Below are 16712 nucleotides of genomic sequence, written 5' to 3'. Positions count from 1 at the left end.
GCATTCAGAGAACAGCAATACAGCGTGACGTAATATTGTTACAGAAGGCTAGCCTCGTTTCATACGGAGATGTAGCAAATTGATACTCCCTCCCCAGTCCCCCCTCAAGGTCGTAGCCTTTAGAAGACTTCTGCCACAAGCCTGCATCCTGGAATGACTGCCAACAATGAACTTGATATATGGAAGGATTGGCGTGAAACCAAGTGTTACGAACTTATAAGCCTATTGTTACTAGGTATAATACTCAAACTTTCTGAGTAGGGTAAGCCTCAAAGCCTCTTAAGGGCTTCGCCATTGGTTAGAGACAGATCTGCGCCAGCTCAGAAAGATAATCTTAAAACGCTAGCTTTCAGTGCAACATGAGCAGCTCACATCTGCTGCCAGGAATAGTGACAGTAACAATAATATTTCAACTACAAAGAAAATTCAACGTCGGCCAGATATGCTCAGGGGGGTTGGGACCTGCAAACCTAGGATACAATGACTAGCACGTAACCACTAGACCACCAAGATTGGATAATAAATGTGACCAGCAAAATCTGAAAATCTCTTACAAATACTTGGCTGAAATAACAGCTAGTCTGTTCATACTTCATAAGGTTTTATATTAATTTCCTCACTAAAGGGTTAATTCAGACATCACTATTACCTTGGTCTTTCCCTGAAAGCTGGCTGGGGCATCAATGTAGACACGAGTGACCCCATCCCACCAGATCTGAAGTCCGTTCGGCATGTCCACTGCAAACAAACGCAAGAATGATAATGGCGGCAGTTATAATCTTCTAGTTCCTTCCCTGGTAGTCAAACTTTAATTTAGCCAATTAGTAGCATTGTTTTATTTAACGATGCTTTAACTGCGTAGAAATTCAACTTGGACGAGAAATGGCCGACAAATTATAAATAAATGAATTACATTAAATACCGCACTGCTATTTGAAGAGTGGAGAAACTTAAATCCTTCAGGCATAAAAGTTGATAATAGTAACATTATTTTGCTAACTGTAATATTTGCAGATGACCAAATATTGATAGCACAAAGCGAAGATGATCTACAGAGATCTGTTTATAAACTGCAATCTCTTCTTAAACAATATGACATGAAAATTCAGAAAATAAAACTAAACCAATACTGTAACCAGAAAGAAACTTTCAAGAGTAAAAATATTAATAAACAATAAAACAAATCATAAAATTTACTCTGTCACACGTTAAAAGTGTTAAAATTGTTAAAAAGGTATTTACCTTCGACAGACGGCCCGTTTCGACGCTATTTGTCGTCGTCTTCAGTGTCTCTTGAACCACTGCTGATTTTGGCTCTGTGATGTGCAGTTGTCGATGGTAGGGGTGGGGGTGTGTTGCTCCTATGGTGGGGGTTGGTTGTCTGTATACTATGACGTACTATGACGTCAAACAATGTGTGCGTATTGAACTGTAGTTGCGTATTAAGTATATATTGTGGGTGTGCTATTGTATTCTTATATATTTCGTATTGTTCTAGGATGTTTAACTGTGAACTTTTTGGTGTGATGTGTAAAATTTCCATATCTGTTTCTATATTATTGTAGTCATGATTATTGTCGATAATGTGATCTGCATAATTTGATGTAATGTAAGGTTTGGTTAGACGTCATAGTATACAGACAACCAACCCCCACCATAGGAGCAACACACCCCCACCCCTACCACCGACAACTGCACATCACAGAGCCAAAATCAGCAGTGGTTCAAGAGACACTGAAGACGACGACAAATAGCGTCGAAACGGGCCGTCTGTCGAAGGTAAATACCTTTTTAACAATTTTAACACTTTTAACGTGTGACAGAGTAAATTTTATGTTTTTAACAAAGTGTTAACGAGAACTTTAATCAATGAATAAAACAAATGAACAGGTAATGGACTTTATGTAGTATTTGGGCAGTCATATTTCAGAGTACACTTATCAAAAAAGTATAGACAGAAGTTTACTACAATATAACATATCAAATGGAATTCTGAAAATAAATTTTGGTAAACAAATGAGGAAAGACATCTAAATCAGATTTCACAACATAATTTCAAAACCAGCTCTCTCCTTTATGGTAGTGAATGTTGGACCCTTCGCCAAAAGGATAAACAGCTAGCAAATGAGATTCCTGCAGTCCTTAAGTGGTGTAACGTTAGGAGACAGAATAGAAAGGGAAGACCTGCACAACCAATGGAGAGTTACATTACATTCAAAATTATGAATATAAATAGAACCAACATGTTCTAAGACTGCCAGAGGAACGGCACTACATTATCAAGCACAGAAAGGAAGGATTTTAGGAAGACCTTGCCAAAATGGAAGGACCAATTTATGTAGTTGCAGAATGGGCAAGTCGCCCAAAACTGTAAAAGTGAAGAAGAAGAAGAAGAAGAAGAAGAAGAAGAAGAAGAAGAAGAAGAAGAAGAAGAAGAAGAAGAAATTAAATACTGAATGAAAACAGCTTTACAACAGGTTTTACGAAAGAATCATAGGAGAGAGATCCTTTTCCTCCAGAGTATACTTATACTGCACCATACTCGAAATGAGCACACACGTTACTGAAGATTCAACTGCATTGCGATGTATTCATTCGACCTTGTGCCAACAAGCAGTGATGGTGTATGGCTACTGGCAGAGTCGTTGTGCCCAAATTGCAATTACTGACATGCTAAGTTAAATTTCTGTAATAGTCTTCACAGCAGAAAGAAATGAACTCCTATCTCGACATTCCAGTCTGACCGGTAAGGTAGCACTTTGATATGAATGTTGCCTCGCTATAATATCTTTGTCAAAACCTTGTTCATTAAGGAAATATAGTCCCCTAACTGCCCATTGTGCAACTCAAACCAAGAAATGGATTCGGAACACCTCAAAATCTGTGCTTCAGTGGCTGGCCATAATAATATCTTTGAAAAATATTGGAGTGCAAGAAGTCAAATGACTTTATTGTCAAATGCCTGGCATTAGAAAACAACAACATTAAGGAAATACGAGCAATGACTTCATTTATTTAAATGACACCATGTACTTTCTATTCAGTGGATCATTTAATCTCTTCAAGGCCTGTTCAAGAATATATCGCGATGTACCAATCAAATAAACAAAACACTGACGGATGCAAAAAATGGGGAACTCATAGTGCACGCAAGTCTGAAGTAAACTGACACTCTGTTCCTAGTAAAACAAAACATTTGCATGTCCTGCTCAAAGTGGTGACCATTGGAATTAATCCACAATTACAGTCTTTGGAACAATGACACCCTAGATCGTTCTAGGGCTACCCACTGAATAGATGTACAAGCATCAATAATACGTTGCTGCATTTTCTCTGATGGTTTTGGGACATTTCGATAGACAGCGTCCTTGACCTCTCTCTCCAAAGAAAAAGGTCTAGTTTCGTAAGGTCAGGAGACGAGAAGGCGAACTAACTGGTCCACCACCTCCAATCCACCTACCAGGATATTTTTGGTCCAGAACACGATAGGCTCTTAAGGTGTTATGTGCTGGACATCCATCATGTTGGCACCACATAATCATTCTGTTCCTCAAAGGTATGGTTTCCAAAACTTCAGGCATATTGTCTACCATTTAGGGTACCATTTATAAAATAATATGGCCCAATGACGGTACTGCACTGCTACTAAGTGCCATTTTACTTCGGACTTGCAGTAAGTACGTACACTATGAGTTCCATATTGTTTTGCATCCCTCAATCGTTTGTTTATTAGAACAGGCCTTGAAGAGGCTAAATGATTCACTGAATAAAATGTACACTGTGTCATTTAAACATATGATTTCATTACTCGTATCTCCGTAATGAACAAGGTTACAAAAAAGATATACCCATAGTATTAATGCCCCTTTGTACTTTATACTTTCATTTAAAACAATTTTTCATTTGAAGCCTAAGAAAAAAAATATTTTGGGTGAGCAAAATAAATGGAACACTCTGTATATGAAAAGCAGAATACTTCTATGCACTTGTGTGGATTAGTTGGACCATTATGAGGACCAAATAGACATGGAAAGAGACTCGTAAAGCGTTAAAAAACAACAAGTGAACTTTACCCATGAGGAAGATGGAGGACACGATGTGGATGTAGGCGCCCGCAGCCGTGAAGGGCAGTTGCGACACGTCCTGCTCGTCCACCAGGACTTCGCGTCCCTGCTTCAGCTTGATGGTGTGCCCATTCATGCGGATGGTCACTGTTTTGGTGCAGGAGGGGTATTCCGAACTCTTTTGTGGGGCGAAGTTCATTGCCTGCGGACACATCACACTTGTACTCCAATGTCAATTATCCGACAAAGAATAGATAAATGACTTATTATACACTCAATCAGTTGCTGTGTGCGTGTCTACCACTGAAAAGTACCGGTAGCTCTGGTGTGGTGCGAAGTAGCACTAAAATACCCACACGTAGCTACATGAATAGCATATCTTGTAACATTTTTTAATTATCTCTAAAACGCATAACTTGACATAAATTTATATCTGCAGATTTATGTAAAATTTCTGTTCCAAAAAGTTCAATAAATAATGGGCTTGACTGTCGTTAATGGAACCACTGACAAGTTCCTCGTCATTTTTGTAATTATCATTGTTCTTCGATATTTTATACTGCATGTATAACGACGAACATATACAGGGTGATTCAATAAAAGCGTGCAAAAATTAAACAGGAAGAGGGGATGCTCTACTGAACATTCTGAGATAGGGAACTCCTCAAAGTATGCGAGATACGGGCTTCAACATATCTTTCAATGTTGCTTACTTTTTTTCATATTATCTACATTTATTTAACTTATTATTTAGAGTTCATTACATTTAAAAATTATTTTCATATCATTTGCAAATCTCAGTTAACAATGTACTATTCTGTACCTCACAACAGGTGCTCGAAATTTCGGCCCCCAACATTTAGTATTTATGGTACATTTACGACCTCTGGCTACTAGCAACAGGCATCTATAATGAACACCGATCAAAATACCCCTCATTTCTCGTGAAAAACAACAACTGAATAGACTACAGTGGACTATAGTGGACTTTATGTTGTCAGCAAACAGCTGGATACATTAAAAAGATTGATTGTACATCTATTATTTACATGTAGGTAATACATCATGTTTTGTTTGCTGACCTATCGACCTCAAGGTTGTTCTATCTATCGTGTTCACATTGTCATATTACAAAACATGATATGAGTCGATGGTAAATTCTTTCATACTATTCGAAGACTTAATCACAGTATGTAGGTACAGTGTGTTGTTAACAGAGATACGTAAATAATTTTAATATCATTTCAAAATGGAAATAAATGTAAATAATAATTGTAAATAAATGTAAAAAGTAATTGTAGATAATATGGAAAACAGTAAGTGATAGCGATAGATATTTTCAGCTCAGATCTCCTTAATCTGACTTCACAGATCCCAAGTTCACTATCTCAAAATGTTCTGTAGAGCATCCCTTATTTCCTGTTTAGCTTTTACACGCTTTTATGAATCATCCTATATATGAGAACAGTGTTATGAAAAATATATATTTCTGTCCATTTCTTGAAACAGAGCTTTTACAAAAATTCTAAACTTTCCATATAGTAAAACAATCTTCCATTAGTAAATGTAAATTAAACTGCACATTCAAAAAAGAGTAAGCAAGACCATCCACTGGAAAAACTAACATCATTTATGGCTGCTAAGTCAAAGTCTGATATTGTCAAACCCTGCTAATTTCTTAAACATTGCCCCCTGAGTAAGTTATTTCTTCATTTTTTTACTATATCCAGTATCAAGCCGCCATTTAAAGTGAACTGATAATCTGGAGTTCAGTATCAAACTGCTGACCTCTGAGATGGCGCCTGCACAGGCCACGTTCTCTGCCTCGATGCTGTAGTTATCGCCCTTGAGGAGGTAGTAGGAGCACTTGCCCATGAAGTTGAAGCGTCTGCCATCGAACGTCAGGTAGTGGGGGTCCCCAATGGCTCCACAACGCGCCCCACAGTTCACCTGAGTGCATATCCACTGGCCCGCGACACACGTGCTGGCACCAGAAATGCATCCTTCTAAGAGACTTTCCATGGATTATCAACAAAGAATGCCCACAACTAGACACTCTGCAGAATGACCATAAAGTTGGCTTCACCCATTTAGTTTCAATTTACTTCTAAATTAATTCCACATTCAAGTTATCATGGTTATAGAAATGACATCACATCTCTTAACAGTGACACTCGGTAAGTGCGTTACTTCATCCACTGTTTCGAGTACGTGCATCAAACTGACTTCGTCACCAGATGTTTTCAAGAATAACTTAGTTTTATTTATTTAACTTTTCTCAGCATTTTTATTACTAGCTTTTACTTGCATCGCACCTTTGCTTAACTGGAATTTAACAGAACTTCACTACAAAATTACAGGAAAGTTAAAACTGTATGGAGTCAAGAACCAAATTATAATGATATGCGATGAAAATGACAGAATTGTTTTATATGGATTAGGTTGAGAGTGTGGAAACTGAGAGGTTTTAGGAGTAATATAGAAAATGACAGACGTACCGTATATTATGTAGCGAAATATAAAGCATAATATTGTTAACATGTGTCAAGACAGAATGGAGTGAATGCAGTTTTATAAAAAGGGAGTGGCTACATTTTAGTAATGAAATAGTGTTATCCAAAATATCACGAATTACAAATGAACAGATAATAAAATCCTTAGGAACATAGGCTACTTTTTGAAAGTAAGATAAAAGCGAATGAGGGAAATAAATAAGTTAAAACACACGTAAAATAAATTTTAAAATATATGTGTGCATATAAAGTAAGAAGGCCTACCTATATATATATATATATATATATATATATATATATATATATATATATATATATATATACAGAGTGTAACAACTTTAATGTTTAGAATTTCTGGAACATGTTCCCTGACACATTCTACTTTGATTAAACCTAACATACCTATATCCGAAATTGAGAGGTTACAGAGATAACAGAGCTGGAAAAAATAGAACTTCTAGCAGCTCCAAGCATTATACCGTTTATACAAGGCCTATTTTATGGCATTACTAAGTAGAGATACATAAGAAACATTTGAAAAGCAGTGAATGAAGGAAATTTTACTTTTAAGAGAAATTAAATTAAAATTGTTTAGGTTGCTAAGGAAACGAAACAGACAACAGTTGAAAATAACAGTTGTGAGAAAAATAAACCGTATTGTGACTAGTCTTTTTATTGAGTTTTGACCATTAAAACATCCTTTTGGGTACACATATCAGGAATACGCCGACATAGTTTATGTGTATGGACTGTGTGATGGCAATGCAACAGCAGCTGTTTTGGCATATCAAGCACGGTTCCCAAATCGTAGGATTCCTAGTGGACAGGTATTTTCACGTGCCTATTGGCAAATTTCAAGAAGTACAGAGTTTGGAATCTTAAGGACATTTTTTTTCAACTTTGCACTGCTTCTTTCATACTCACAAGTAGTTGATATTAAAATGTAATATGGTACTAATAAAAATAATGACATAGACATGTCACTTTCGGAAATTGGTGTTACTTCTTTCAGTATTCAGCGATAAAATTAAACTCAAAAATTTAACTTTGGGGTACAAATACTCCAAACCTATAGAACTTTGGACATAGGTATGTTAGGTTTAATCGACGTAGAACGTGTCAGGGAACATGTTCCAGAAATTCTAAACATTAAAGTTGTTACACCCTGTATATATATATATATATATATATATTTTATGTTGATAAGTGAGTGATGGCTATATGACTGGAGGTCAATGCTGTCATTCAACATTGTAACGCACTGCAGCCAAATAAAAAGATAAAAATGATAATAACTGGAATTTATTACTAACTGAAGCAGACATAAACTCTTTGAACTAAAAAGCAGCTGCAGCCACTATGTGGACACGAACGACAAACATGTTCTGCTGATTTCTATGTATTTATTAATACTTCCTTTGTTTTATTTACAGCTTCTGTACAAAATGGTTAGAAATTCTGCATTTAATTCAAATAATGAGTTAGTGAGGGGGAAGATCGTTCTGCAGTGACATGTCATTAAAGAGAGATGGGTGAAATTTATATCACTCTTTCGTTTTATTGAAAAAATAATATCCACAGACCCTAATCTATGTACCACTAAAGTTTTAGCACTCTACGACACTTGGAACTCTCCTCAGTAATGACGTCATATTTAAATGACTGCGGTCGTTGTCTACTCTGAAAGTGATTTTTCCACATTTCATTTGAACATATTTCTGCATATTCAAAATCTAAAGGATTCTACAATATTAAAGATATAAAGTTGATTTTTCTTTCTACATACTCTATAAAGTATACTTACTTACTGGCTTTTAAGGAACCCGGAGGTTCATTGCCGCCCTCACATCAGCCCGCCATCGGTCCCTATCCTGAGCAAGATTAATACATTCTCTATCATCATATCCCACTTCCCTCAGATCCATTTTAATATTATCTTCCCACCTACATCTCTGCCTCCCCAAAGGTCTTTTTCCTTCCGGCCTCCGAACTAACACTCTATATGCATTTCTGGATTCGCCCATATGTGCTACATGTCCTGCCCATCCCAAACGTCTGGATTTTACGTTGTACAAAGAATCCTGTTCCTAATTGGTGATTATCGTTTCCTTCCCCATAATACAGTAAGTAATCGCCTATACTCTAGTAACTCTTTGAAATAAAAAAATTATATCTATACAATAAGCACTAAACAACCTAAAAATAATTAGGTCTAAGCAAGTGAATATTTCCTTTCTTTTTTTCTCAGAAATATATTTTTAAAATATGAATACTTATTGTTTTCCTAAATATAACACAGGTACTATACACAAATTCGTGGATCATATACTTAAAATTGTGCGACAAAATAGATTTTGAAAATATGCCAAATTTAAAACAAAAATTGCATAACTCAAAAACTATTAAATAGCATAAATGAAATTTCGTAGCATTTATAGTATGCAAAAGAACATACGTTCAAAAAATAAAGTCCCTGGTTAAAAAATTGTAGAAATTAGACTTTTCACTGGTTTACTCCCATAATATAACACACCATTATGATGATACGCACCAGGTGTTGCAGTCCTTGGGCACCTTCTCCCCGGGCTGGAACATGCGGCCCCGCAGCTGACAGGGACATTGCTCCCGCGACACACAGCGTCGACCATGGAGCACAGTGCCGTTCGGACAGTAGCAGCCCTCTTCGCACGCCTCGGGCGCCGTTGTGAGGGAAGGCGTGGTCACTGACCTGCAAGTCTCCTGCCCACGGGGTCCACAGGGCAGGTACACGCGGCTGCCACTGCACGCCATGGCTGAAATCCGATCACCTGATTAAGAGCGCTGCAGAGGGAATCAGAACAACAGATTGTTAAATAATGGAGACAAATCACACAGACCTCGGAGTGCAGCCAGCAGCAATTATCTCTCCTTGGAGGGATGCAGAAGACAAATAATATGAGTCGTGCAAGCTACTGAAGCATACAAGATACGCGACTGAGTTTAGATTGTTGGTTAAGGAGAGAGACATTGGTTCGTGAAAGAGTTACTCCAATTCCGGAATCAATAACGTGGCAAGAAAAGAAACCTAATGAAAATGTGCTTGTGAGCTTGGCAGAAGCAGACAGAGGGTTCATTCTCTGTTTGTTGGAAACAAAGCAACTCATGACAATGAAACTTACTGGGAAGAATCTTGCTAATTGGAACGGAATATCTTTTATACATTCTTGAATACCACACAGCTACTGAGTACAAAAACATAAAAAAATCTGTAATAGCATCTTTCGTTGCAATTTTCTTTTATTTGTAGCCATTTATTATTATTATTATTATTATTATTATTATTATTATTATTATTATTATTATCATTATGATTATCATCATCATCATCATCATCATCATTATTACTATTATTATTATTATTATTATTATTACCTTATATTTTATATTACGTTTGAGATGGGCAGGGCATGTAGCACGTATGGGCGAATCCAGAAATGCATATAGAGTGTTAGTTGGGAGACCGGAGGGAAAAAGACCTTTAGGGAGGCCGAGACGTAGATGGGAGGATAATATTAAAATGGATTTGAGGGAGGTGGGATATGATGATAGAGACTGGATTAATCTTGCACAGGATAGGGACCGATGGCGGGCTTATGTGAGGGCGCCAATGAACCTTCGGGTTCCTTAAAAGCCATTTGTAAGTAAGTATATTTTATATTAAAGTTATGACATTTGTGTAGTTGGTTAGTTAGTGGAGTTTACTAGGGCGTATCAGCTACTACAGCTATTTGCGCCCATATCTAAAATTCTTAAAAAAAAAAAAAAAAAAAAAACACACACACACAAATAATACCATAAGCCAAATGCGAACATGGACTGAAAAGTTGTAACACTAAAATGAGGTCCAAAATTTGTTGCATTTAGTGGAGAGAACCGGTTGTTTAAAGTTTAGAATGACACAACCGTATAGCTGAAGTGAAGCACGGGACACTTACGACAAGTTGCGTCGTCCCTCCAGTTCCTGATGGCCGTGGATTTGCCATGCTGGTTGCACACCTTGACGTACACAGCAAGTGACTGACAGCCGCACTCGTTGCGCCGCAGGCCGGACTCCACGCAGGCGCAGAAGTCCCAGCGGCATGCCTCGTAGAACGGCTTCACATCCACGACATTCCTGCAGGCCGCAAAGCGGGGGTCCGTGAGCAGCTTGTTGCAGAAGGCCGTGGCAGCCTCAGCCAGCTGAAAGTGCTCCTCCTCGTCAGCGTGGATCTTGAACCTCGTGCAGGCGTGCGCCTCCACGGGAGTCGACGCACATTGCTCGGCTGCAACATTCAGTCCACCATTCTCTAGACTGCAGGTCTTGCTTTTCACCCTATATCATGCCATGTTTGCAGTTTTTCTTGGGGAAGGTAAAATGCGGAGACTAAGAGGAAGGCAGAAAATAGGAAATATTGGAGAAAGCTGGGATTGCAGTGAAAGACCTGCCCTTGGGCAGAAAACTATGAATGAATCCTATTACAACAGTGATTTGTGACTCCCCGAACTCATCTCAATTGCTAGCATCATTGCAATGTCATGCCTACATCGGTTTATGCGAATCTGACTTTCAGCTAAAGATCTCAAAGGAGAGGCGATATAAAGGAAGATCATCATCCAGCATGCTTGTGGACATTGTTGGTTCCTTGTAAAAAACAGTCCCGGGTCTAGTTATAAACAGAGGTCATTCAGAAATTCTTTTTAAATTGTAAGTTCAAATTCCGATATTTTTCTCATTATCCTCATGAAATATTCTATTACTGTTGTGTTTTAAACTATGTAACATCATTTTTGTATCCAATACACATTTTTCAAGTATTATGAGGCATTTTGAATCCCTAGTGTGTTGTAATGTCATCAGTAGCAGTGAAAAATTAAAAAATAAAGGTTTTTTAATAAAAAATTCAATCCATTTTCTCCGGAAAATGATACATGATGAGGCAATTTGGATTTTAAATTCAGATTTAGGGCACACATATTAGTAATATTCACCTATTTTCATTTCGGAGCAAGATAAAATGTAAAAATTTGTTGTTCAGTGATATATATCAGGCAGTATATCTCACTTGACGATGTGTCAGAGGAAGAACAATTCTTTTTATGTATCTGAAGTCTGATTAGTGTAATGTGTAGCTAGTCAGCGATGTATGCAATGGAGGGGAAAGGAACTGGCAACCCTAACCCATTACCTCCTGGCTTAGTTGCCTCATGAGTGTGACCTTGTTGATTTCACTTATAGGTTTCCAATCTGTCTTCGGTCAGTTGACTAAACAACAAAAATAACACATTGCCCATTTGTAAAAAAACTATACGCGTGTTTCTCTTATGTGATATATGGGCTATTTGATGTTAACATTTACATCCATGTAATGTGGACCTCACAATTTTGTATCCGGTGCCACAATTACATTCATTACAGATATACCTTTTGTAGACCTCTTCTAATTTAGATTCATCCTCTTACTTACATTCCCTCATTACTGTATCCTCCTCTTTCCCTCACACTCATTCACTATTTACTATAATCTCTTACTTCTGTTCCCATCTAAAGTGATCGGTATCCCCACCTTTAAAACCTTACGACTTAATTTAGATAATTCAAAATTGACACTTTTACAACTACTTTCTTGACTTCCAGTTCACTTATATCGAACACACTCTGTTTCTAATAACACTTGTTGCTAATCCTTACTACGTCACTATCCTCCTTCCATGATAAATATGCATTACAATTTACTTCAATAAAGTTAAATTAATGTAATTCACTTTATATCAAATTTAGTAAAATGCAACCCATAGAGAGACACCTGTGAGCATTATGAGGTGAAGATAAATACAAACAAGACGAAGATCATGGTTATCGGAAGAAAAATAAAGAAGATAAACATGCGAATAAAAAAATGAGGCAGTAGAGCAAGTGGGACAGTTTCAAATACTTGGGGTGTACTATAAGCAGTAACATGAGCTGCTGCCAGGAAGTCAAAAGGAGGATAGCAATGGCCAAGGAAGCTTTTAATAGAAAAAGGAGCATCTTCTGCGGACCTCTGGAGAAAGACCTAAGGGAGAGATTAGTGAAGTGCTTTGTGTGGAGTGTAGTATTGTATGGGGCAGAAACATGGGCATTACGACGAAGTGAAGAGAAGCGACTAGAAGCATTTGAAATGTGGATATGGAGAAGAATGGAACGTGTGAAGTGGACAGACAGAATAAGAAATGAAGCTGTGCTGGAAAGAGTGGGTGAAGAAAGAATGATGCTGAAACTGATCAGGAAGAGGAAAAGGAATTGGTTGAGTCACTGGCTGAGAAGAAACTGCCTACTGAAGGATGCACTGGAAGGAATGGTGAACGGGAGAAAAGTTCGAGGCACAAGAAGATATCAGATGATAGACGACATTAAGATATATGGATCATATGCGGAGATGGAGAAGACCTGCTCAGGGCTTGACAGTGATCAGTCCCTGCTCAGCACTCACCTCCAAGAGGCTTGACCTTCCAGCTGTTGATGAAGGACGTCAAGCGGTGCACGGCAGAGCCGTCCTTGCTCATGAAGTCATTGCTGGTGCGGCCGTCCAGCAGGCCGCACAGCCCCGCTGTTCTGTTCCACAGGCTCTCGGTGACGGTCACACCCACGTAGTCCCGGCCATCCCACTTGATGGTGAGCCCCGCGCCGGTCAGCCGGAACACGACGAAGTGGGCCTCGTTGTCCACGACGACACCGCTCATCTGCGTGGGGATGCTCACCTGGCGCGACCCCACCTGCAGCACCGGGGTGCCGTCCCCTGCAAGAGGCGTCGAGTGGTCACTCTGCCGTGCCGGGGCTCCCTCTCCCCACACACACACAACTAACCTGTCAGCGTGAGCGTGTACTCCTTGTCCTGGGCAAGCACCTTGACGTCACTGTGCGTCCGCAGGGGCTGCAGGTTCACACTGAAGGTGCCGTCAACCACGTCCAGCACCAGCGTGTGTGCACACTGGCTCTCGAAGCTGCAACACATGTTCAAGTGTACAGCTTGGGACAGAATACTTCGGCTACACGAGCAGATCCTTACCTTACTGGTAAACGTAACGTGAAGTATCTCTCTGTGTACTCGTGACAGCAATTTTATGTCTGTTGTTAGTAAACCTATGCGATAGGCAGCATAAAAAATGCGTTAAGGGTTCGAGTTTCAGTATCTCCTTTTCTTTTCGTTTCCTTACTAAATAACGGCAAATATAGCCCTGTTTTAATTAGATTTTAATATACCGCGAAAACGCTTTGTGGCGTTTACGTGGATTATATCTTATTAAGAGAAAAGGGAAATATGATCCTGTTTTAATTAGTTTTTAATATATCCCGAAAAAGGTTTGATCCTTTCATGGGGATTATGTCTTTACTTAAAAAAGAGATATATGACCCTATTTTAATTAGATTTTGTCCACATCTGTGGAGTAACGGTCAGCGCATCTGGCCGCGAAACCAGGTGGCCCGAGTTCGAATCCCAGTCGGAGTTTTTTCCGGGGTTTTCCCTCAACCCAATACGAGCAAGTGCTGGATAACTTTCGGTGCTGGACCCCGGACTCATTTTTTTTTATTTGGTTATTTTACGACGCTGTATCAACATCTAGGTTATTTAGCGTCTGAATGAAATGAAGGTGATAATGCCGGTGAAATGAGTCCGGAGTCCAGCACCGAAAGTTACCCAGCATTTGTTCGTGCCGGACTCATTTCACCGACATTATCACCTTCATTTCATTCAGACATTAAATCACCTAGATGTTGATACAGCGTCGTAAAATAACCCAATAAAATAAAAAAAATATAAAAATAAATTAATTCGATTTTAATATACCGCGAAAATGCTTTGTGGCTTTTATGTGGATTATGCCTTTATTAAAAAACGGAAATATGATCCTGTTTTACTTAGTTTTTAATATATTGTGAATAAGCTTTGTGGCTTTCATTAGGATTGTGCCTTTATTAAAAAGAGGGAAATATGGCCGTGTTTTAATTACTTTTTAATATATCTTCTCTTTTCACGAAATCAACATATCGGAGTATTGAAATGCCTGTTTTATGGGATAAAATACGACGAAATTAGGACAAAATATCGTGTTTTTGCAAGTTACAGTACGTTAATGATACAACATTGTTATGATTATTATATTTAAAAAATAAAAGACTAAATACATAGTTAACATACCGTATCATAAGGAAGAAGAAACTTTAAATACGAAATAAATAAATAGAAAGTGTGTAGTCATTAAGATCTGAGCCATTACTGCCTCAAAAGCTTTTAACTTCCAAGTCTAGCATCTGAATTATGAGCTACCGCACCGTCTGTGGCAGCTGCCTCACTGAGTGATACAATGACTTGAGCAACACATTGCTCTAAGAGGTTAGACCCATTTCCCCACAGAAACGCTCACATGCGAACCCTGCTGAAAACGAAGTGAACTGAACTTGGAGATAGACAACTTTTTCACGTACAAGACAGTGGCAAGCTTTTCTGTCCTAGGCTGTAGAAGGGACATTGTGATGTTAGCAAACAAAGTTGGAGCCATGTACTAAGAAGTAAGTATGATTTATTAATGAAAAGACTTCACGAACCACATATGAAATTTGTGATCTGTGGTGATCTTAGAAATTTTCCGTAAAAGTAAATTAAATTCACTTCCTTGAACTTAAGTTATAACTTTAATAAAGAAGAGAAAGCGCACATTCGTGCAAAGAGAAAGAGTTTTAGGGCTTTTCCCTACGGGTGCTGTCTTCACTGTATGAAATCAATGATTTCGTTCTTTCGGTGCACCATAGGATATGGTATCTTTCACAGGATTTCTTGCACAGTAGACACACGCAGCTTCCATCTGGTGAGTGGTAGTGTGCACTGCTGCAGACTTTCTGATGAAAACCATGTACAGCCATTCTTGTCACTAGATGTCTCAGCTCGTAGTTCCCATGAGTCCAGAGATCAGATGTCATCGCTTCGGTGCTGTAAAATTCAGGCTAGATGTCTTTTTTCTTCTCTTTGCACTTCTGTAGAAAGGCTGTGCTCGCTCTGGTAGCTGGTAACAGGTATTGGATTCTTAATTCTTCGACCAGGAAGGGCTCCCTGGTTAATTCATAAACCAGCCTCGATGGGGTTGATGGCGACAGGCATAGTACACATTTTAGATAGACCGCTCTGACTTTCTCCAGTTCTGCTATGTTCCCTTCTGTGAGGTGTGGCCGTGTGAGTTCTATTCCGTAGGACAATATTGGCAGTATTTACATTTTGAAGAGAGCGAGTGCTGTGTTCAAGGACAGTTTATTCAGGCTCCGTATGTCACTATGGCACTTCTAGATTTCTCCTCCACGTGCTTTGTGAACGTTGGTCCTTGCGGCTGCAGGGTGATGCCGAGGTAGCAAAAGTGATTGACGCATGATAGAGGGGTTTCATTATAATAAATCGTGTCTTTTGGTGTTGTTCTGCCTCCCCTCCTGAAAACCATTGTTACCGTTTTGGTCTCATTTAAGTTATAACTTTAGCCATACAGTAAGTTTCCCAGACTGGTGGGCCGCACAGCCTGATGGGAGGACGCAATGTAAGTGATCACCATGCATTCATTCGTTTGTTTTTTAATTAATGTAAGCATCTTTATCTATTCAGAAAATAACGCTAACATACCTGAACAGTCGTCCGTCGAAGGTCTTGAGGTGGCTGCGCCCCCAGGTGTAGCAGTAGCCTGGGCGAGGGCGTGTCTCGATGACAGACATTTCAGGAGAGAACGGTATTTTCAAACCATTTTCACCAGAGAACAGTCCATCAAACAAGTGGGCCCATGTGGAGGAGTTGGTCATATCAAGCGTGCCCAGTGCAGGGAAGAGGCCGGCTCCTCCGGGTAGAATGTCGATGCTGGAATCTGCAAGCAAGGGTTATGGGTTTGAGTCTGTGTGCTTGTTATGTCTCAGCATCAAGTAGCTGTTCTGAGATGAAACAAGGCAAGGGAGCACTCATCCATCCCTCAGAAAACTACTCAATACCCCACAATACCCATAAACCCCCACTCGCAAGACAGCAAGCAACAATCGAAACGCTGATGTGGAGCAAATGGACTTGAAAACAGCCGCATATGCATATCAAGGACAAAACAAGAGGGAGAG

General features: G+C 39.0%; 1 protein-coding gene across 2 annotated transcripts in view; it reads right to left on the bottom strand.

The window, feature by feature from the left end:
• Hml (hemolectin) overlaps window positions 1-16712 on the bottom strand; it is a 113321-nt gene that overhangs the window by 73548 nt on the left and 23061 nt on the right. For both annotated transcript variants that reach the window (XM_069827250.1, XM_069827251.1), the window contains exons 11-18: window positions 16237-16471; window positions 13440-13576; window positions 13066-13371; window positions 10552-10878; window positions 9129-9369; window positions 5853-6048; window positions 4074-4266; window positions 650-738 (exon numbers count right to left, since the gene is read on the bottom strand). In XM_069827250.1, coding sequence (XP_069683351.1) covers window positions 650-738; window positions 4074-4266; window positions 5853-6048; window positions 9129-9369; window positions 10552-10878; window positions 13066-13371; window positions 13440-13576; window positions 16237-16471 — 1724 coding nt within the window. The remainder of the gene's footprint in view (window positions 1-649; window positions 739-4073; window positions 4267-5852; window positions 6049-9128; window positions 9370-10551; window positions 10879-13065; window positions 13372-13439; window positions 13577-16236; window positions 16472-16712) is intronic.

Source organism: Periplaneta americana, chromosome 6 (assembly GCF_040183065.1).
Source record: "Periplaneta americana isolate PAMFEO1 chromosome 6, P.americana_PAMFEO1_priV1, whole genome shotgun sequence".
Taxonomy (NCBI): Eukaryota; Metazoa; Arthropoda; class Insecta; order Blattodea; family Blattidae; genus Periplaneta; species Periplaneta americana.
This window is presented reverse-complemented; position numbering and strand designations above follow the sequence as displayed.